Source organism: Sander lucioperca, chromosome 13 (genome assembly GCF_008315115.2).
Source record: "Sander lucioperca isolate FBNREF2018 chromosome 13, SLUC_FBN_1.2, whole genome shotgun sequence".
Taxonomy (NCBI): Eukaryota; Metazoa; Chordata; class Actinopteri; order Perciformes; family Percidae; genus Sander; species Sander lucioperca.
Genome location: NC_050185.1, coordinates 11,976,593 through 11,998,725, shown reverse-complemented (window position 1 = coordinate 11,998,725; position 22,133 = coordinate 11,976,593). Strand labels below are relative to the sequence as shown.

The following is a 22,133-nucleotide window of genomic DNA, read 5'->3' as shown; positions in this document are numbered from 1 at the left end:
GTGTTGACACGGAAGTGACATTTTCTTCTTTGGTTGATATGTCATTGGTATGGTGAACTTCTGCCACCTGTGGTCAAAAATATAATGTTAATAAATAATGTTAAGAGTCGATCCTTCTTTCTTTCTTTCTTTCTTTCTTTCTTTCTTTTCAGAAAATGCCAGCTTATATTTTACATTCATCCAACCAGCCTTTTGGCATGGGAAGATGAGCTACAATCTAAAAAGAAAAACAAAACATCAACAACAAAAGGGATTATGCAGATGTTTAGAAGGCAATTTACCATGTGAATAAAAGATTAAAAAAACACCCACAATTAAATACTACCAGTCTCCTTAAATTACAGGACATGTGACTGTGTCAGTGGGACGAGGGACTTCTGACTTGATGTAACATGCCCAAATACAGATTAGTGGTGAAAGAAGTATTCAGATCCATGACTTACTGTAAGTAAAATAGCAATAAAAATGCTGAACTATTCAATTAGAAGAACCACCCCTTTAACATCATCATATATTATATGTTTGGGTTATTCTGATGCATTAATGTGTACATATAGCAAATTATTGTTGTAGCTGTTGAAGTGGAGCTACTGTTCAATCTATATCAATGCATACTGTATTTAAGCGCACCATCTGTTTTGTATGTAAAAGCTTAATCTGCAAAGTAACTAGTACTAGTCAGGTAAACAAGTTTGCCTTTAAAATGTATAGTGGAACTATAGAGTAACATTAAAATGAAAAGCTCATAAGTAAAGGACAAATATCTCAAAATGACCTTAGTGACATTCCACTGCTGGAGTTTTTGTATGGGCATGGCTGGATTAACTTGCTGGGGGCCCCTGAGGCCAAACGTTGCTATGGCCCCTGTATTGTATTGAGGGGCTAGAAGTTTTACTATGAAATACAGAGCACAATGCATGCTATAGATGGGAGCAGAAATTTGATTAAGCACAAGTTTATTAAGGATTATCTACCATGTGAGAACAATATTCAATACAATTAATTAAGATAATATAACCTAACTGGATTTTTAGAGCCCCTATACAAGACAGGGCCACATGATTATGTAACAATGCAGGAGCCAATTGATAGGCTACATGTGTTAAAAATTCACAAACAAATTGCCAAGTAATAAAATTCTAAGTGAACCCGTACGGTTGTTGACTGCTTTGGTCGGTAATCAAGCCGTGCCGATAGGTGCAAAAAACTGTTTTGAAAATGATTGTTGTTGGGTTTTTTTTTTTTACGTTTGAAGCTTTCTCTTTTTATTTAGGAGGTTCCGCCTTTAACTTCCTTTTTACTGTTGCGTTTCTCTCATCCAGCGCCACCTGTGGGCCACTGATGTTCTTTGTCAAATCATCATTGAAGAGGTTACAGAGGTAGGAGGGAACGACCAGCGGAGATTTGAAACCTACTTGTGTCTGTAATGCACTAACAGAGAGCAGAAGGCTTCATTTGGAATCGATAGAGGACAGCAAAGAGACATTAGTCGAAACATCGCTAAAGACTCGGAGATGGGACAAACACATTTGTTGTTGGCAGCATATCGCCATAAAGCCAGCTTCATATTGTCAATGCGCTTTCGATTCCCTGCAGCCTGCAGCTCGGCTCGGACCGTTTAAGTTAAACGGTAGGTTGTTATGAAGCTACAAATAATTATCTGATTTTTTTGTCGTTAATCTGCGCTGCATAGTCTTCTTTGCTAGCGCCCGATTCATTTTGACATATATAGCTATACGTAACAACGCCGTCTTTAGTATGCGCTTTTGCTTAATATACACACGCGGTGTTTACACGTGATCTTAAACAACCAAATTAAAGTTAAGGCGGCCATATAGCCACTATGTCAGTGCATCCTCTGTGTAGTCTGGGTTATTCCTCAGTTATAACTTGTTAGTAACGTTACCCCTTGAATCAAGATGACTGACTGTATTCTGCTGCCACTCACAGGCTACAGGGAACTGATCTACCTTGACTGACAGTCCTGATATTTCCATCTGGACCGGGTGATATGAGAGGCTCCAGGAGACGGTGATGGAGCTCCAGGAGTTGGGCTGGCTGTGTCTGGTGGGTCTCTTTCTAACCTCCTTGCTCATTGTGCTGGGATGGCTGTTACAGTACTTGCTGACCGTACTGCGGTTGTGGAGATCCAGGAAGACAGCCAAGCAGGACAGTAGAGGAACAGCCTGGCAGCAGCTCTCATTCACACAGCCTCACCAGAGTCAGGCTGGAGGTGTGTGGGGCTTCCTGCTGAAGCTCCGCTCGGGCCGGGATGGAGGACCTGCATCTGAGGCCGGGGTTAAAGGCTTGTTGACCTCTCTGTTCTCCTTCAAATCCTTCAAGGAACACTGGCAGAGAACCTGGGTCAAAGCTCTGAATGAGCAAGCTTGCAGGCATGGGGTAAGCTGTTTATTTGAGATCTTTAAGCCATGAATAGGAGGAGATGTAGCACAAATCATATTGGAGAGAACAGCTGAATAAACATTGTGGCAGTGTGTTGAGGAGCACGCCTAAGGTTACTCCACTAAGCAGAGGCATAAATAGTTAAGCAAGGGCTGATACAGTTGGTGTGCCCATATGCGCTGGAAGTGTGTGTAGGCAGGGAGGTGGAGGTGTGGGAGTTGGAGTGTCTTATCGGTAAGAGGATGGAGGGCAGAGCGTTACATAACAGCTCTGAATCAATGCACATAATAGCAGAGAGGCAAGACCAGTCAGCGTAGCCACGGTATAAACACCCACACCACTTAAAAATAGTCTGATACCTGGTCCTGTGGGGGGAAATGGATGTGTTGGATCACAGTGGGAAGAGGCAGAAGCTGTGTTGTTGCTCAAGACAGGAGAATGGTTGTCTCACCTTTCCGGCATCTTCCTAAAACTGCAGTAAGCAACTGCTTCACACTGAAATATTGGATTCAGTGTGGTTAGTACTCCAGACAGCTGGTAGTCAGGCCAATCGTAAGTTTCTAAAGGTCTTTCTCCTTTCAAATAGTTCCTTTGATCTGTGTGAATCAAAGTCTGATGCTTGCTATGAACACTGGGAAGAGGAGATGGATCCTCTGCACCCCCCACTCAGGAACTGTGTGTGTGCTGAATGAGAAATGAGTTGGCGAGGAGTTTAAAGGGGTCAGATCCATCCACAGAGCGAACGTGCAAAACACACAGCACTCGATATTGATTCATAAGGGTCACGTCGGCATGGCTGATTGAAAGCCTCCCTTCAGATGTTCAAGTGAACACTTTGGAGAAATACTCATTCAGTGATAGTGCAAGTGTTGCATATTGGTTTGGAAAATATCCTTGGAGCTTAGCCCAAAAATGCAATTAATAGGCCACGACAGCAGCATTCTTGATCACCCAGATTAGATAGATGTCCGACTTGCTCAAATCTATCTTTTTTTTTTTTACATACTCTGCTAACAAGTAGAGTAAAAAATGAAATATGCCATTGTTCCTCACATTAGAATACTAGTTATTATGGTTAACGATCAGGGATATTGTATTGTGATGATATGTAATACATGTAATAATGTAATAATCATCATGTTTTATCATTAGCATTAAAATGTAATTTAAGTATTTTACTTGAGATTTTGCATACATTTGCCATATTGTGAATATATACTGTACATATTGGAAATATGTCATGATTATGATTTCAACTATATCACACAGCTCAGTAATAAACATAAATCTTAAAGGAATACTTTAACATTTTAGAAAATCACTTGAGAGGTGCCAGTGGTGGATCTTTTACCCTTTGGAGGGAGCCAGGCTAGCTGTTTCCCTCCAAGTCTTTATGCTAAGCTAAACTAACTGCCTGCTGGCATTTACATTTAGCGTACATATGCGAGTGGTATTGACCGTCTCATTTAAGTCTCTGCAAAAAAAGGCATATTTCCCAAAATGCCAAACTATCTCTTTAAAGTCTGACAATGTTTCTGTTGGTCTTTAGTACCTTCGTTTAATATGAAGAGGATAAAGCCTTCTATGAGAAGGATATGGGACAGTCTGTCCTGTGATGTACTGTACAAACTACTTAGTTAGAGCAAAAGCGTCTGAATCCTTCATGGTCTGAGTACCATATCTGTTTTGGTATGCTGCATTAATCCAGCTGTTTCTGTTTTTATTAAAGTGTTCAATATTTTTGTGCTGGTAATAAGAGGTCAGTGAACAGAGCAGTGTGATTCTTTAGAACTGCTTCTCTTTGATATATGGCGGTAAATTGTAGCGTGCCAGCTGAGTTATCTTGCAACAGCTTAATTAGTTGATCCATTGTGACCTTCGTTGCTCTCAGTTACCAAGAAACTCCACAACATTGGAGTGAACCTTGGGTGAACTTTGGAACGTTTTGTGAGATTTAGATTAATGGAGTTTCTAGGTGACAACATTAAACAAATCACAATGCAACCTAGCTGTAGTTGCTCATAGCACAATTACTCTGTTTGGGATACAGTTAGTAATTTAAAGATTCCATATTGTAAAAAGTGAGATTAACATCTTTTTTTTACTATGAAGCAGGTCGAGGTGCTATATAAATACTGTTAAAGTAACAAAACACTCAATCCACGGAGATACACGCACAGACCTTGTTTTAAAACAGTGCCTTTAAAAGAGCTGACTTCTGTAAGGTTGAGATGTCACAACTATACTATATATAAGTAGAAAGTGCTGCTGCAGTGCCATTATAGGCATTAAGATATAGGCGCTAAAACGAAGCGTTTCAGACAAAAGGTGAATTTAATACAGGTATATTCAGAAAGACAGTATGAGAAAAATATCAAATGTTTTTTGAACATTAAAGCAAAGTAAAAATGTTCTAGTAGAAACCCAATGTACAAGTATGAACCTGAAAATTAGCATAATATGTCCCCTTTGATAGCCATTTGGCAGTACTCAACACACACGGAAATGAAATTTTAAGGGGTTGTGTTTAAAAAAAAGAAGGTTGCGATGGATATTTTTTGTATGTAAAAACATCATACCTTCACTGTGGGTTTGATCTATGATGACTGTATGACCTTCAGGCTTATAAAATGTTTTAAAAACCCCAGTAGCTACAAGGATTTATCCGGCTGTGATAAAGTACTGTATATACAGTATGATGTTTATTGTAAGATAATTCTCCAGACGTAAACGTGTCAGTGGTAGCCTGGTTGACACCAGACCCTTCTCAGTTGTAACTGAGAGTGACTTGCAGAGCAAATCTCAAATTTGCCGGAAGTTTGTCAGGGTTTACCCAGGCTATGTCAGTGGTGGAGGAGACAAGCAGTCCATGAATGTCTGTCCATGTGGTGTTTAATTTGTGAACTGAGAGTGTGAGCAAAAGCTTCCCGAGCATACTCAAGAATATATCTGCTGCCTACAGAGTAATCTGTTATTCTAAATGTGTCTGGGGCATATGCAAATCACTTGTGAGTTTGGTAATGAAACTTTGAACATGATACTGAAATAACAAATCACAAACATGTCTTGTTGAATAGATATAGCCTACCTCCAGGAGTCTGTCTAAGAGCCAGCAAGGCCTAGTGATTGACAATATTGTCCTTGTTTTGTGACATGATTGGTCTCCATAGTGTACAATATTAAGTGCAGCATGTTATAATAGCCAGTTAACGTGTTCCTTTGTCTGTACTGTGTGGTCTCAGAGTTGTAACTTGGTTCGTTGTTCTGGGTTTTTACCTCCTCCATAAAAAACAGTCTGGAAAAACCTGTTGTAGGGGTTGGTGCGGATAGGGAAAGTAGTAAGTGGCCCAAGTGAGTCACATCGCATTCTTTGACTCTCACACGCAGTCAGCACCTGCCACCTGCCAGACATGTTGCCGTGGTCACTTCGAAAAAAGACACTAGAGCAGCCAGCCTAAACTATGGTACCGAAGACTCACATTCTCCTCTAACGTGCATTTCCTGATTATGTTTCTACATCCGGCAAAACTTGAGCTCTCATTAGGAACACAGCACGAAGATACGGCTTCAGTGTCATCATGTGGGAGCACACAAATCCTTTATATCATTAACCTAAGTACTTCTGCGGCATTTAAGATTGATGCTGACAGAGGTCTTTAAATAATTATTTTAAAATGTATCCAAATAAAGGCAAGTTACATGGAAAAAAAAAACTTTCCTCTGCAGGCCCCATATATTTGGTCAAGCATTAGAGTAGCTTTTAATTGTTTATGTTATGATTTCTTTTTCTAATAATAATATTTCTTCTTCTGCTTTTACTCAACACCTTGTGCGACCCAAAATAATAAAGATTTGAAATTAAATTCACAAACTTTCCATGGTACATTAAAATTGGTACAAGTATCCATCTTTATCCTCCATGAAGTCATTATATGTAGGACTTAATTAATTAGTAGATTGATTGAAAATAAATCAGCAACTATTTTGACAAAAGGATTCGAACGTAATCAAAGGACGATTTGGACATGTTGGGGAATTCACTCTTTCACTGAGAATTAGATAAGAGAGTATGCATCATGTAAGACATCTAACACCTGGCTCAAGTCTGGGCAGTAAATGATGTAACAATGAAACTGGACTTCCTTGAGCTTATTTCATTTTCTCACCATTATCTGTAGTATTATACACAATGGGTTTCAACACTGAGTCACTCTTAGGACCATTGTGAAACAAGATAAACATTTCTGGATCTGTGTTTTCTGCACGAATGACACACGCCATTGTATTCCAGTCACTCAGTGAATGTAGCTGTTCACAGTAATATGGATGGACATTATGGATATTTCAGTAGCAGTCAGAAAAGGAAGGTTTTTGCTTTTGTTGTTAACACCTCTTACTGTGGGTATTTGGTATTCATCATTGGCTGTACCTTTGCGCTTGGAGCAATTTTTCTCAATCTTATTATGAAGATTTCATAAGAGTCAGTGGTTCACTGTCTGATATATTCTGCTCACTGCAGCAGAGCGTGACGTAAACCAAGAACCCTCCAATACACATATGAGATCATGTAAATGCTGCTAGCTTACAGAACAGCTCATGCTGTCTCACTCATTTTGAGTGTCGTCTGAATGCTGTCTGACGACACTCCGTCCTGAGGGGAGACCTGACACTGCCCCCTGAAGTCCACTATTCAAAACAACAAGATGAGACCAAAGAATGCTTCAGGGGGCTGAATCCTGACAGGAAGGTTGGGAGTTGTTACATAAATGTAGTAAATGGCAGAAAACGGTTAAACCTAAAGCATCATTTGGGTGTGTACAGACAAGGTGTTAGTAACAGTGCCCCAATCAGATTCTTCCTTAAAGATATTTAGCCAAGAAATTTGTATTTTCCTTGTCTCGATTTATGATTTTTTTTTATAGGCTGAAGAGATGGTGAGTGCATTTCTGAAGATATAGATTAGAGGAGACAATTGAAACCCCAGGGTGAAAAGCAGAGTGGTTGTTGTCATAGTTTATGTCAAGTACTACGCCATACGCATTATTTGCACACTGGGGTGCCATTTAAATACAAGCAGTTTAAACAGAGAGATTAAAGACACCTGGAGCTGTTCAGCAGCATAAAAAACACAGCCTGCACTTTGGACAGTAATTCCATGATGCAGCTTGTTTCATTACTCAGTTGTTTATCCAGAGAAAATGTCTGTCTGCTGAATTATTAATGCGGAAGCCTCTGGATATAATCTTGTTTTAGCAGGCTGGCTTAATATGGAGCTATTCAGATGTCTCTGGGCTGGATTATTTTGTGGAGGAGGCTTGAAGGACTGAACTGGTTGGCCTCTTCAGACCAGTATAGCTTTGTCAGACTGTGTGTGCATCTGCAGCTGACACATGATGTCAAGCCACTGTCACTGGGTGATAGAGGAGGACTAATAGAGCATACAAGTGTGCATCTGCTGGGAAGGAAGCTCCCTGCCCATTCAAGATCTGCAATTATAAAGAGCCTGGTGATTAGCTTGAGGGCCAGTTCACTTCTTACCACTCTGACTGTGAGCTGCCAGTAGATGATTAATGCTGTGTGATTATGCTCAAGTAGATTTCTTCCTAATGACAGGGAAACTAACGTCAGTCAGAGCCGCTGATGGAATTCAAATTCACCAGCATTGAGCTACAAGGTGGCTCTTTGGACTCAGTATTTAAAACGGAGACACACGTTATGCATTATTCTAATATTATATAGTACCTAAAGAAATTGTAAAGTGAAATAAAATGCTTAACATAGGAGTCCTCGCAGTCCTGTTCCATCTCATTATAGTTTTAACGTACTATATCCCAGCTAAATTAATAGAATGTAATTTACTGTATTTAACAGATTACATTTATTAATTTAGTAGTTTAGTAAACGCTAATAAATATCAAATTGGAAATATACAATGAATTGAAATTCACAGGCCTACTTTAAATCGGTTTAAATCCAGCAATGCATGATTTATGGCTGATGGGTGAAGTAGTTTATAGATTTCAGCAGCTTACAGCAGCACTTTGTTAACATTAGCAACATGCTGATATTTAGCAGGTAATGTTAACCATGTTTACCAATTTATTTGAGTGTTTGCATGCTAACATTGCCATCCCTCCTTGCATGGGTAAAAAAAAAAAAAGATCCTAATGTGTTTTGTCATTTCAAGTTATCAAACCAGTGTGCTTGTGTAAGTAGTATGTAGGCTAAATGTCTTGAATGTTATGAATTCCAAAAACATTAATGTTTTATTGTAAATTGCTTTTATTACACCTCAAAGCTTGTACCCTTTGTAGCCTGAACCTGAGATACACGGTAAGAAAAGGCAGGAAGGGGAGATGGGGGTCAACAAAAGCCACAGGGGGAGTGTATTTCTGGTTGACCCACATACGTTTCAGAGGCGTTCAGCCAGTCAGATCCAAACGGGGTGACTCTGACAAACCTGAAGCGACACCATGGATGTCCTCAGGAACTGTCTCTTTCCAGAAATACCTTCCACATACGCACTCAGTTGAACAGTGGTTGTTCACAAGGACAAATCAGAGGTTATGCTGCTAGCATTGCCCTCTCCATGACAAAATTAGCTCTGTAGCCTCTGCCAGGAGGATAGACATAACTACAGAGTACCAGATGGCTACCTAAGAAGCCAATGGATGCACCATGTCTGAGTAAACTCCCTTTAAGGCATAGAAAACCATAACCAGTTAGATATTCAAGGCCTTACCTTAAAGAAGGAGTAAATTATATTTAAATATTTTCCAACCATATTTTTATTTCAGGCATACAGTAGACTTAAAAACTGGGGGATTGCTGTACCATTATATTCTTCCAAGCATGTACACTTCAAAATGTTAAACTAGCACTGTGGTAAACACCCAAATATATGATGCAGCCCAGAAAGTGATTCTTCCAACTAACACTGAAACTGACCCAACCTTCTCTCAGGTATGCTAGATTTTGACACATATTGGCAAGCCAATGCTGCTGTGTCCTAAAGAAAATATAGTTGTCAGTTTCTATTTGTCATGGATTATGTTTCATGTTTCACATAAAAATCACAAATCTGTGCTGTAAATGCACTATGGCTTGTCACAAATTGAGGTCAGGACCTGGGGTTTTTTAGGCTTGTAATACTGGAAGGCGTCTGGTGGCCTAGTGGTTTTATGTACCACATAGGCGCAAGTTGTGAATGGCATACATATAGACTGTACATAAAGAGGATATATGTACAGAAATATTTTTTATACATAACATAATACATATACATTTATGTATAGTCTATGGTCATACCCCATACTTTCCCCTCATATTTACTGTATTTATCTACACTATCAGATTTCTAATGAAGGCAAAATGCAGAAATAAATATCTAAAAATGTAACAATATTTTGCTCTCATTCAGTTCAGTTCAGTTCAATTTTATTTACATAGCATGTTTAAAAACAACCATAGTTGACCAAAGTGCTTAACAAGCTCAAAAAACCCAAAATGATAATATACACAAACAATGCACAATACTCAATACAAAATAACCAACAGTAGAAAAAAGGACAAGGTGTCAAAGCTCAACTTGAATTGAAAGCCAACGAATAGTAGTGGGTCTTAAGCAAGGACTTGACTGTTTCAGTGGTCCGAGCAGTTCTTATATGAATAGGTAAACTATTCCAGAGATTTGGAGCTGCCACTGAAAAGGCTTGATCACCTTTATTTTTTAACCTGGATCTGGGCACATCGAGGAGCATCTGATTGGAAGACGTCAGTGCTTTGACAGGTGTGTGGACATGTAAAAGCTCCGATAAATAAGAAGGCGACAACCCATTTAAGATCTTAAAAACAACCAATACAATTTTAAAATCAATCCTGAAACAGACAGGAAGCCAGTGGAGTGAGGCCAAAACTGGTGTAATGTGGTCGCGCTTTTTGGTCCCGGTTAAAAGTCGATCTGCTGCGTTGTGGACTAACTGTAACCAACGAAGGGATGACTGATCCAGTCCAACATATAAAGAGTTACATTTGTCTAATAAATAAATGCATGTAATAAATGCATGTATGACTCGTTTGAAGTCTTTGTGTAGCAGGTAGGGCTTGACTTTAGCCTAAAGTCTCAGCTGGAAGAAACTGGCTTTAATAACAGAACTAATCTGTTTGTCAAAAATCACACCCAGATTCTTGGTAAAAGGACGAATATGGGAACCTAAAGTTCCAAGAGCATCTACACAGGCACTAAAATATTCAGCACGACCAAACACAACAACTTCAGTTTCACTCATCTTTGAGTAAGCGTGCAGGGATATTGTCCAGCAGGCAGTTTGCAGGACAAAGCTGCTTAACTATGTTAGAGAGAAGGTGGAATGAAACTGGTTCAAACAGCTGGAAGACAGCTGGGCATAAAGGAGGAACAGAGGGGTCACTGGTAAAAGCAGTGGATGAAAATGCCAACCTCATCATGCTCATTTTTGCAGAATGTGGGTGTACTAAAAAACACTGATATTTAGAAGTGCTCACAACAATTTTCCTCACTGCAAAGATGCCAGTGGTGTTTGACTGCAGTGACACAAACCTTTAGTAATGCACATCTATGAGCCACACACACAATCATAAGCCTTGTGATTAATGGGTTTATCTAACCCCACTCAATCTGAAATACATCACATCATATTCATTCTGCACTTTGGATGTAATGAACGGTTGGGTGACTGAGCAGTTTTAGAGGCTCCAGCCAACCGAAGTAAACACAGCCGGTTGTACTCTCTAGTCATGTGGCTATGGTGTTGGTTCTGGGGAACCTATGTAAGCTTGCAGCCTTGCACTTGGCTTCCTGCCCTTCTGGCTAGAACACTGACACCCACACACACACACACACACACACACACACACACACACACACACACACACACACACACACACACACACACACCTTGAACTTTGTTATATCATCCTCTCACCTATGCCCCCACCTCCTCACTGTGTTTGCTAGAGATTGGACTTGGACCTGGAGAAACATATGCCCTGACAATAGGGGATTTGTTTTCTCTCACTTGCATCTCCTGAGCCAGTTAAAGCCATCTACTGAAACAGATCCTCTCTCTGGCACACACACACACACACACACGGTGATAGTAGGTCACTGATGTTGCCACGGTTCTGGTGAATCTCTTCTTACAACTGAGATACTACTTCCTTTTGTTGGGGGTGTCTACTAAGTCTAACACTCATATAGTAAAAGCTTCCTTGCAGTAAGCATGACTAAGCACATTGACTGGTGATGCAGTCTTTTTGATAATGGACACTGTTGTAAGGGCTAAAGCAGCCTAATCGAGAGGGGGAATCTACAACTTCTGCATTAATACAGAAGCTCATTTTAATTTGAACATACTCCTTGCCACCCTTTGGTCAGACATATGTTGTATTTTGTTGCCAGTATATTCAGGCACTGTTCATCTAAGTGCACAAATCCACAGAGCTGCCTGGTCTTAAACCACAGTTGAGCTTTGCCATTCATGGTAAAAATAGCCTCATGCTTGTTGGTATGCACATTACAGCACATTACAAGAGTCTGTTTATTGATTCATGCAAATTTTCTACATCAGACTTAACAATGTCAAATTTTAATGGTTAACCTTTAGCATGAGAAAATAATCACACATCAATAATCTGGACTCTGTCACAAAATTTGCAAAAAGGAACATTTCTGTTCTTGCAAAGTTTGTGAGGTTTCTGTAGCAGGGAAGTGCACAAACGGCAATGTTGTTTTTTAATGATTGCATTGCGTGATTAGCATATGAATGAGATGATCAGTACTACATAGGAGTTTAATCGCTTGGAGCAAAGATCAATGAACTTCCTAGACGTCTGATACCAAACATGCTTAAAATTCATGAAATGTCCCAGTTAATTTGCATTTAAGTTTAAATGATACAGCAGCCATTTCATTTACTAATTGGCTAAAGACCCATGACTGTGACTTACTGCTAACCAGCTGCATTTACGTAATCACTGCAGTACAAAATCTTTTATTTCATCCCCACGTCTCTCTCCTCTTTCTCTTATGTAAAATTTGGGATGTTTGTTCTCTTCCTCTGTCTCACCCAGAGCTCCATCCAGATCACTTTTGACAGCAGTCTCCAGTTAACTACTGCCTCTGCAATAGATAGCGTGACCTGCACTGACCAATCAGCACACCGAATGGTAAGTCATCTTCATAGTCTACGTTCATTACAGCTGTAACAAATTAACTTTTAAAGCAGACATCTTTATCCAGTCAACCAATATTTTTTGATTGTGGCATACATGACAAACATCTTGGACCAAATTTTTGTGTCAAAACATCAACAACTTTTACTCCCATTTTCAAGTTTTGTCCTTCGTCAACCTCTTGTTGTTTTACAGGTTTTACACTGTAAATGTTGGGTGGACACAGTGACGTTTCCTGTGACGGTCACCCAGCAATCTCCCGCTGCCGTTTCCATGGACACCTATCAGATCACTATAGCACCTATGGTGGCAAAGGTACAAGAGCACACTACCTGGATTTTTGCAATTTGCACATTTGAGGGCAGGCCCCCTAAAACAAATTAGAATTTTAGAACATCATTTGCATTGTTATTCAAATGTTAAGAATCACATGTAATCCCGCCATCTGCATTAAATGAGGAGTCTTAGTATATTTGACTAGTTATGACAATCAAATAGCCTCTGTCTTATTTCAGTAATGCAGGTAGTTATTCAAACTAAGAACGTTAGTCCTGTTGCTTCATGTCTCAATGACATTTGTTTTCTCTCTTTCTTTAAGATAATCATGTTAGAAGTGATTTTCCAACTGCACTACACTCCTTCCACCATCTAGTATTATAAGATTTTTTTAATTTTATGGGAAGTGTCCTCTCTCCTCTTCTCTGGTCCCTAATGTTACCTGGTGTTTTATAATGTAAGATGTATTAAAGCTAGCAAAGGCTGCAAATCATCTAGGAAGAGGCCTTGTACTTGTACTGTGTGGTGATTATTTTTTGAATGACAAAATGCCACACGTAGAATCCTTACTATAGTACTTTTATAATCATCATAAAAAAAGCATGTCGGTTAACTTGTTGTCTGCCTGTCCGTCTCCATCAGGTGGTGGTGTGCCTGGAGGAGGTGGAGGACGAGGGTCTGCTGATATCCTGGACTCTTTCTAAGCAGCCATCATTTACTCTGACCGTGTCTCCATGCAAGCTGCAGAGACAGGTGAGAACATCTGATACTTATACCATGATACCATATGATATGTCTGCCTCGTGTAGTCAGCAGAGGCCTCGTTTCTGGATCCATTTAGAGTTTACAAACTAGGTTGCATACGTTCAAAAAAGGTAAATACATTATGCAAATTTCGGAGACTGTGCTCACGTTTTCAGTTAAATTCTATTCATAAATCTCAGTCAGTATGTAATCTTTTGCATGTGAGTCACTTTTCACCGCATTAATCTCACCATGAGGGAAATGGCGTTCTGGTATATTGTTACATATACGTGCATGCAGTTTGAAGCATTTTGTTTAAGACAGCAACAAAGTTAATAAAGTAAAGAATAAACACATATTGAGCACAATAAATTGTTTTTTACTACAAGAGACAGCGCTCTAGGATACCAACTGAATCTGAAAACCAGAATATAAAAGTCAAAATTTGGCATTATGTAGTCGAGCCAAATGTAAGTATGAACTATTGGGATTGGTTAAATCTCCCAAATGTGCCTTTTGAACTTAATTGTTTTTAGATTAAAGCAATAGTAAACATTTATGTTTATTTGTTCTTCTTGGAAATTAGAAATAAGATAATATTAGGCTTACAAATGTATTAAAATCCCCAGTTGTTGTCTATAGTTAAGTTTTTTGCCCCTTCCCTGCTACAACACATTGTCAGAGAGTAATCAGCTGCTTCTTTTTTGTCTCAGGGCACTGAGGGTGGGGCAGACCTGGACATGATTAAGGGCCTGATAGAGGATACTCTGTTCAGCACTCAGCCAGCCATGGTCCTCAACCTCAAGACTTGTGCGCCCAGTCCTTTGGTGAGAATGATGTGTTTTTCGCTACCTTTGCAGCAATAAGACAAATTAACAAGGGTCTTTATTCTGAAATAGATAAATTGCTATGACTGGATGCTGTGTGATAGATCCTGTGCTCTGCACCTTTTTTCTGCACACTCCCAGGCCCCCATGGACCATCTATCAGTGGGATTGAACTCTGTACCACAGAGTGTCTTGGTGAGACGACTATTGCTCCGGCAGCTCAGGGCGACCTTAAGTAAAGGTCAGATATTTTCCCTCAGCGTCTGATCATTTCCGCCTGGCTTCCTGCAGATTGCCGAGGTCTCACTGTCTCGCTTTGTGCATGCAGGTCAGTGGTCTAGATCAGGGGAGCTGTGCTGTGTCCTGAGCCTGGACCAACCCTCCACAGAGAGGACAACCCGCTTCCTGTCTGTGCCCAGCAACCCCGACGCCTCAGTGGAATGGAGTGAAGAAATCACTCTGTAAGATAGTAACCGTGATGTGAAAACTGCTGTTAATGTGTCATGATTGTGAACATTCATGCCAACATTAAAAGCCTTGAAAATGTATTCTTTCAATCAGCTAGAACAGCTTTTGGTTATGTCACATGACAGATTTCAGTATTTTTTATCTCTCTTCTCGCTGATTATTCTGTGCACCAATCAGGATTTAACATTTAGATGACAGTTGGTGGGTTGTTACTGTCAATCAAACTGAACAAACAACACCCACATATGATGAAGATTTGCTTAATTAATAAATGTATTTAGTAAAATTACTTTAACTGTTGCTTATATAGGCATGAATATTAATGTTATAGAACATTATTTAAGATTTGGAAGGAAAATCAGCTTGAGAAAGAAGTCGCTTTATTCCAATGAATGTAATTTTTCACTTGAATTCTAACAAAGTTTTTCTGTGTTGAAGGGAGCTGGGCCTTGAGACCAAAGAGCTGAGAATAAGACTTCTGGAGCGGAATGGCAAAAGGGAACGTAAGGCATTGCATGATAGCAATTTAGTATTGGCTGCTGTTCAGAAACCTGATCAGCAGGAATTTTTAGCCTGCTCAAGCAAAATCCTTGATGCCTAAAATGCACTGTTGGCAGGCTCACTGTAATGGTTAGCATTTTGGGATGTATACAATGTCAAGAAATGCCCCCATTATGGCCTCAGAACTACAGTGAAGGAACAGCTTAATGCTGTTTATACAAATATTTTGAGACTTTCATTTTGTTTTCAACCTTGATAGAATTCCTGCCCGGCCACGCCTCCATTGCCTTGGACCTCCGGTGCAAAGTTCCCACTGGACAACATACACTGTCAATAAGCCACGGCCTCGGCTTGGCCCCAAACGCTACCATCACAGTAGAGGTGAGCGACAAGATGCTGCACATTTCTGTAAAATTCTGGAAAACTCTTTCAGAGCCATTATCATGCCTTGAAGTGTACACTTACATCACACTTCATTATCTAACATCATAGAATCAAACAAAGAATTACCACAAAAGGTGAGGGAGTGTTGTATAACAGCTGATACATAGTCTATTGTCATGTCTGTGATTGCTGTCTCAGATTTCCTCTGGCATTTTCACCAGCCAAACTTTTGCCTTTTTCCCTTTTGCAATCCGCAGTCCAACATTTCATATTGCTACACTCCCTGTTGTCCTGCCCCTCTCCTGCTATACCTACACTGATTAGTCTTCTAAAATGGTCCCTGCATGTCCAGAAGTTTAAATAAAGTGCCCACCTCTTTAAGAAAGTACCCATCCCCATTTCACTTTTTTTTTTTTACTCCTCCAGCTGCTGTATGTGGAAACAGAGGAGCCGCGCAGCACCCACAATGCTTTGCCACTTCGTTCCTCACTCACCCCCACCAAGAAAGTCGATGTGGACCGAACTATCATGCCAGATGGGACCATTGTCACCACTGTCACAACCATCCAGTCTCGACTGAAACTGGACCGCAGTCCAGGTAGATTAGTACAAACTGAAGTATTACATTGTGACAGGGTAGGTGTACAACAAGATATAAAAGAATATTGAGATAATAGTAACAGTGACATAAAATAGTTGTAATGCGTTTCAGGTGATTCCCCTTCGTGTTCACCATCCAAAGTTGAGGTGACTGAGAAGAAACCCACCATCCTGTCAGATGGCAGAAGCAGCACCAGCCCCAACCTCAGCAGTCAGTTCTAGGCTGAAAGGCCAGATGTTGTTTTACATAACAAATGCAAAGTAGCTTTAAGCAGCAAGCTGCAGTGTAACACAAGAGGAGAGTAATGCTCTTTTCAGTACACATCATGCACTCTCGGTGTAGGAACCTCTGTTCAAAAACCTTAACGTAGTTTATTTAGAGAAACTACTTGCTTATACAAAGCAAAGAGCAAAAAAGTGTGATAAACAAATTTAATTTGTTAGACAATAAAATAATGTTCTTTTTAGTTTAGTACAATGGAGTGTTTGTATACATTTCTGATAAACAATACATTTTCAAAATCGGCGTTCACTGCAACAAAAATCAATTTAGTAACGTGCACCCTTTTGAAAAACTGTATATTGCAATTTACTAGTATAGTGCAGATTTACATATCTGTGTTTTTGTTGCTCAGAGAGCAGCCGCCTCTCTAATGGCCTGGATCCTGTTGCAGAGACGGCCATACGGCAGCTGACGGAGTCCGCCTCCAAAGTAGCACGGAAGACACCAACAAAGAGGAGCACGCTGATCATCTCGGGCGTGTCAAAGGTCAGAGAAGGGAAACTGTGTCAAATGTAGTGGCTTGTTGAATTTAAGACATCATTGGTAAAACAACACAGAGGTAATAAGCCATTAATCGCTACTATTTTAGGCATACTGTACAGTATATTTATTTTAGTGCAGTTGTTTTATTTGAACATTTTGTGATGATATTATTTAATGATTTACCAAACTTAACTATGAGTACATGAGCCAAAAACAATGTCTACAAGACCTACATTTAAGGAATCTAAAATACAGATGGATGGATGGATGGATGGATGGATGGATGGATACTGGGAAATTACTCTGTTACAGCAGCAAGTTACAGGGACATACTCATATACTCCCTCACACACATACAGAAAATACAAGAAATATACTAGAAATAATAAATGTGATAAAAAGATAAGATAAAATAAAATAACAAAAGATACATATACTATATACTTAGAGGAATGATGTTGAAAGTGTAAGAATGTTCTAAGTATAAGTATGCAAAGAAAACTCTAACTTGCAAAAAATATATAAAGTTTAATAGTAGGCAACGTTTCAGTACTAGACCATCTTTGGGCAAATGGTGTTACACCCTGAGAAGCCATCTTATGTAGAAGGTGACTGTTTTTTGTGCACCAATCAACATCTTTCACATGAAATCAGGCATAACATTCATTCACATATCCATTACTATAGATCAGGGGTCGGCAACCTTTTTAATATGAAGTGCCATTTTAAAATGTTCTTGTTAATCAGTGTGCCATATCTGCATTAAGCCTGTCGTCATCTACCGAGCCCGCTCAGGCGGTGTGATTTTTCTTTCGTGCCGCATTCTGTGAAGAAGGCAACGAGTACTAGCCAATCAGAGGCAGAGTAAGGCGGGTCTTCACAGAATGCAGATGGGGAAAAGGTCAATCAAACTACAGTAAATAACGGACTGTGCTCCTGCCAATGGCTGTGAAAGAGGTTATTTGGCATGCGGATTGGAACATTTCCAAAAAGCTCTCTTGCACACTTATTGCTAGTGTGCCAATGATTGAGCTATGGGGTGCCAATGATGGCACGCATGCCCAAGGTTGCTGACCCCTGCTATAGATAGAGCTTAAACTTCAATACAGCCCCTCTATAGTAACCATAATAGTATATATATCATACCAGAGCAATCTATAGTACATGGATGTCGATTTTTGTATAATGAATCCACACAAAAAGTTATGTAGAGCATTCATATTCAGGCATATTTCCAAAAGCTGCTGGTACCTTATCCATTAATAGATAGAGGAAAAATATCACAATAAAATAAAAAAATCATTGAAGGGCAATAACTTTATACTTTACATTACTTTTTGTGTTAACTCCACACTATTATACAAGTATAAAAAACCTTCAGGGCCTCAGAAGATTCAAGCTGCATCAGAGCATACATACTGTATACCAGCAGGTTTTGGAAATGTGAAATATGAATGCTTTTTTTGTGTGGATTCATTATACAAAAATCGACATCCATCTACTATAGATTGCTCTGGTATGATATATATATATATATATATATATATATATATATATATATATATATATATATATATATATATATATTAACAAGAACATTTTAAAATGGCACTTCATATTAAAAAGGTTGCCGACCCCTGATCTATAGTAATGGATATGTGAATGAATGTTATGCCTGATTTCATGTGAAAGTTGTTGATTGGTGCACAAAAAACAGTCACCTCCTACAAAAGATGGCTTCTCAGGATGTAACACCATTTGCCTGAAGATGGTCTAGTACCGTAACATTGCCTACTATTAAACTTTATATATTTTTTGCAAGTTAGAGTGTGCGGGAGTTCTTTGCAACTTTTGACCTGCTTGTCCTCCTCCGACGCACCTGTCTCACGTTGTAAATGTGCAAAGTATTTTTCTGTAGGGCTACTGATAAGTATAAGTATATTATAAGTGGATTCAATATCTATCACTTAGCAGGTTCCGCTCTCAGAAGATGACTGTGTGTTATCAAGCGGCTACGCTGCAGCCATGGACGCAGCCATGCATGGCAACCATTATGGGACGGGGCACCACCAGGACCCAGATGAAACCACACCCTCCGACGTGTCGGAGCGTCCCTCTGTGGATGATGTGGAATCAGATACTGGTTCCACTGGCGCCTTGGAAACCCGCAGCCTCAAGGACCATAAAGGTAACACAGTTGTCATAGTTTGCTTGCTGCTTGGTCGGTGCACTAAAATTATCAGAGGTTCAGTTTCCACTAACATTGTTTAGTAATGTCTTTTGCTAAGTACAAAGACAAATATTTGCATACATTAAGAATATTTATTCATCAAAACTTCAATGACTGATTTACAGGCCATAGAACACGATAGACTCTACTGCCCTCTGGGGGCCATGCTGCAGTATACACCCAACCAGACCAAAGTGGTTATGAGTGGATCAGTGCTAAAGTCTATTTGAATATCAATTTGATACTGAAGCTATCTCATGAAATCAGTGAATTAATTCTTAAAACTATTAGTTGGAAGATTGGTTAGTTGTTTTTTTTTAACAAGGTCCTGTACTGTACTGTCCAAGGTACTGTAATTATGGATTGCCACTTAAATACAGTGAAGTATTCTGTCTGCTTCCTCTAGTGGGCTTTCTACAGAGTGGGACGAAGCTGTTGTTCCGCAGAAGACATCGAGAAAAGGTGTCCTGCCTCAGCCAATCCCACGAAGACATCTCCAACATGGGCAATAACTTTGCTGCCGCTGCATCCATCAGCCGTAAAAAGTCTGGCAGTTTCTCTCGCCGTCTCATCAAACGCTTCTCTTTCCGCTCATCAGGCAAATCAAAAGGCAAAGCTACCAATGGAGGAACAACCTCACTGGATAACTGACTATCATTGTTAGGGTAAGACGTCGGTCATCCTGACTTAAGCATTTTTTTAGGGCCTCTGTTATTACTGTCAGAAGATTAACTAAACTGTGCAAGAATCCAGTTTTTGACAGGCTGAACACCCCAGGTGGGTTGTCACCTGTACATCTTAAAAGGAGGATACCTCTGGGAGGACTTTCCTCTGAAGAGAAGTGATTGCACCTTCAGGACAGAAGTCACGTTTAATCACATCACTGAAGTTAAATTGTGATTATGAAATCTATTTCTTTCGAGTAAAAATCTGCTGCTCAGTAAGGAGAAGGTAAAAGTTAAAATGAAACGTCTTATGACCTGTTTGAACACAAACTATAGTATGAGTGTTTGTGATCAATGGTGGAAAATGCTCTTGAACTATTTAATGACATAAAATGTTGGTTGCACTTTGGACAGTTTTTTTAAAAGCATGTGTAAAATTCCTGGGTTGTACAACGGTGATTTATTATGTTGTTCTCAAGTGCTATTTATTTTACCCCAAAAAACAACTCATCATAGTTGCATTACACTTTAAAATATATACATTGCTGTGTTTTTCTCCATCCAAATGTAATTTTTAACACATAGTTTAAGTAAGTTAACAAAAATCAGTCTTGATCTAGCACTTCATTCATAGTTGCTTATATATTGGTTTTAGAATGTTGTATCTTATATACGAAGCAGGAAAGGTAATATATCTATTGTACTTTTTATTTTATAAAAGGTACTTTCTGTGGAGTATCATAATGCATTTCAGTTTGCTTTTGAAACCTCAACCAGCCAGGATCTCTGGCAGACTCTTTAAGCTGGGCAAGAAGTTGAAACTTTTTTTTCTGTCAGTAAAAAAAAAAAAAAAGGTTCTGCTCTCCTTGTGGCTCCTTTTGACTCCAATTGCGTCAAAAGTGCAAACACTTGATAGAGACTTCAGTTGATGCTCATGTGGACATTTTATTATTGCAATAACTAGCTATACTGTGCAGTAAGACTGCCTATATTGTACAAAATGCCTCACATGGGTTGCAGGCAAAATCAAACATTCAGGAGCATTATCATAATACAGTTTTTTGAAAATAAATGTAAGCCTCACATGAGTGACTGACTACACTACAACAGTTCTGCAGTTTAGACTGGAAATATGGAACTTGGAGGTCTCTGGGAAGGTTTCAGACATGGTTTTAGAGATGCTCTACTGAGGGATTGCCAGCAACAAGATTGTCAAAGTTTATGACAAGGTGATGGGTGGAGTGGACATACTCAGAGCAAGAAATCAAACTGCTACTAGCACTAGAGATATGAGGAAACCTGCTGCACCCTTCAAAGGCAAACAGAACCAGTATGTAAAAAAATTGACATACATTTTTGGCCATTTGTGTTCTGTCAGAGTAAAAAAAAAATCTGTTAACTGACTGAATTCATTATGGAACTGCAGAACAACCAAATTAAATGATTTTGATAAATAAATGTTCAGGGTAATTTGCATTAATAAAAAATATAGCTATTAAAAGGTATTACAGAGGTGGAATCACTGCTGTTAAACTACCATGTGCAGTGCTTTACAAAACTACAACCAATTGAAAATGCTGAAGAAATTAACAAAGCCACTTCACTGTCTAAAGGCACATATAAATGGCTGGAATGTGAAACAGCAAACGGCTGCAAAATTTAAGATATGTATGATTTCTGTTGTTGTTATATTTAAGATGTTTAATTTATTGCCAATAAATAATTTTTGGTGCATCAGCAAAGTACTTTTGGCTATTTCATTTGACATTCAACAAATTTGTAATGCTAAGGCCATTTGTTTTATAGCATAAATACAAAATATGCCTGGGTAGAGCTATTTAGGTTAAAATTAGCCTACATTGTCTTAAAAGGCAGCAACATTACTACTTACACATGTACTATCGATACCTGCTGTGCATTTTATATCTGCTTGAGTGTATGAGTTTGTGTGGCTGCTTTCAGGGTTTTATTATTCTCACAAGCAAGCTATACTCAAGTGATAAGACAAACCTTTAGTGATTACCTTGCGGGGAAATTAATTTGTTGCAGCAGCACAA

At 39.2% G+C, this 22,133-nt stretch overlaps 1 protein-coding gene across 4 annotated transcripts; it reads left to right on the top strand.

Moving 5' to 3' along the window:
- The first annotated feature begins 1,322 nt into the window (after positions 1-1,322).
- On the top strand, positions 1,323-21,818 carry c2cd2l (c2cd2 like). Of its 4 annotated transcripts, none has more exons than XM_036008675.1 (15): positions 1,323-1,630; positions 1,951-2,400; positions 12,514-12,609; positions 12,811-12,930; positions 13,534-13,644; positions 14,349-14,462; positions 14,604-14,703; positions 14,791-14,923; positions 15,369-15,433; positions 15,691-15,812; positions 16,242-16,413; positions 16,528-16,626; positions 17,090-17,184; positions 19,153-19,369; positions 19,818-21,818. In XM_036008675.1, the coding sequence occupies exons 2-15, from the start codon at positions 2,035-2,037 to the stop codon at positions 20,060-20,062; spliced, it is 2,055 nt and encodes a 684-aa protein (XP_035864568.1). In that variant the 5' UTR covers positions 1,323-1,630; positions 1,951-2,034; the 3' UTR covers positions 20,063-21,818. The 4 variants fall into 4 exon arrangements, with proteins under 4 accessions (XP_035864568.1, XP_035864569.1, XP_035864567.1 ...); XM_036008676.1 differs by having other exon boundaries at positions 1,325-1,630; positions 19,156-19,369; XM_036008674.1 differs by having other exon boundaries at positions 1,325-1,630; positions 17,051-17,184.
- The last annotated feature ends 315 nt before the right edge of the window (positions 21,819-22,133 follow it).

What these genes read in the sequence shown, in the direction of transcription:
- c2cd2l (XM_036008674.1), top strand. Translation starts at nt 2,035, where the DNA reads ATGGAGCTCCAGGAGTTGGGCTGGCTGTGTCTGGTGGGTCTCTTTCTA. An exon ending in CAGGGCGACCTTAAGTAAAG is followed by an intron (nt 14,704 to 14,790) that starts GTCAGATATTTT and finishes TTGTGCATGCAG; the next exon opens with GTCAGTGGTCTAGATCAGGG. An exon ending in CACCAGCCCCAACCTCAGCA is followed by an intron (nt 16,627 to 17,050) that starts GTCAGTTCTAGG and finishes TTTGTTGCTCAG; the next exon opens with AGAGCAGCCGCCTCTCTAAT.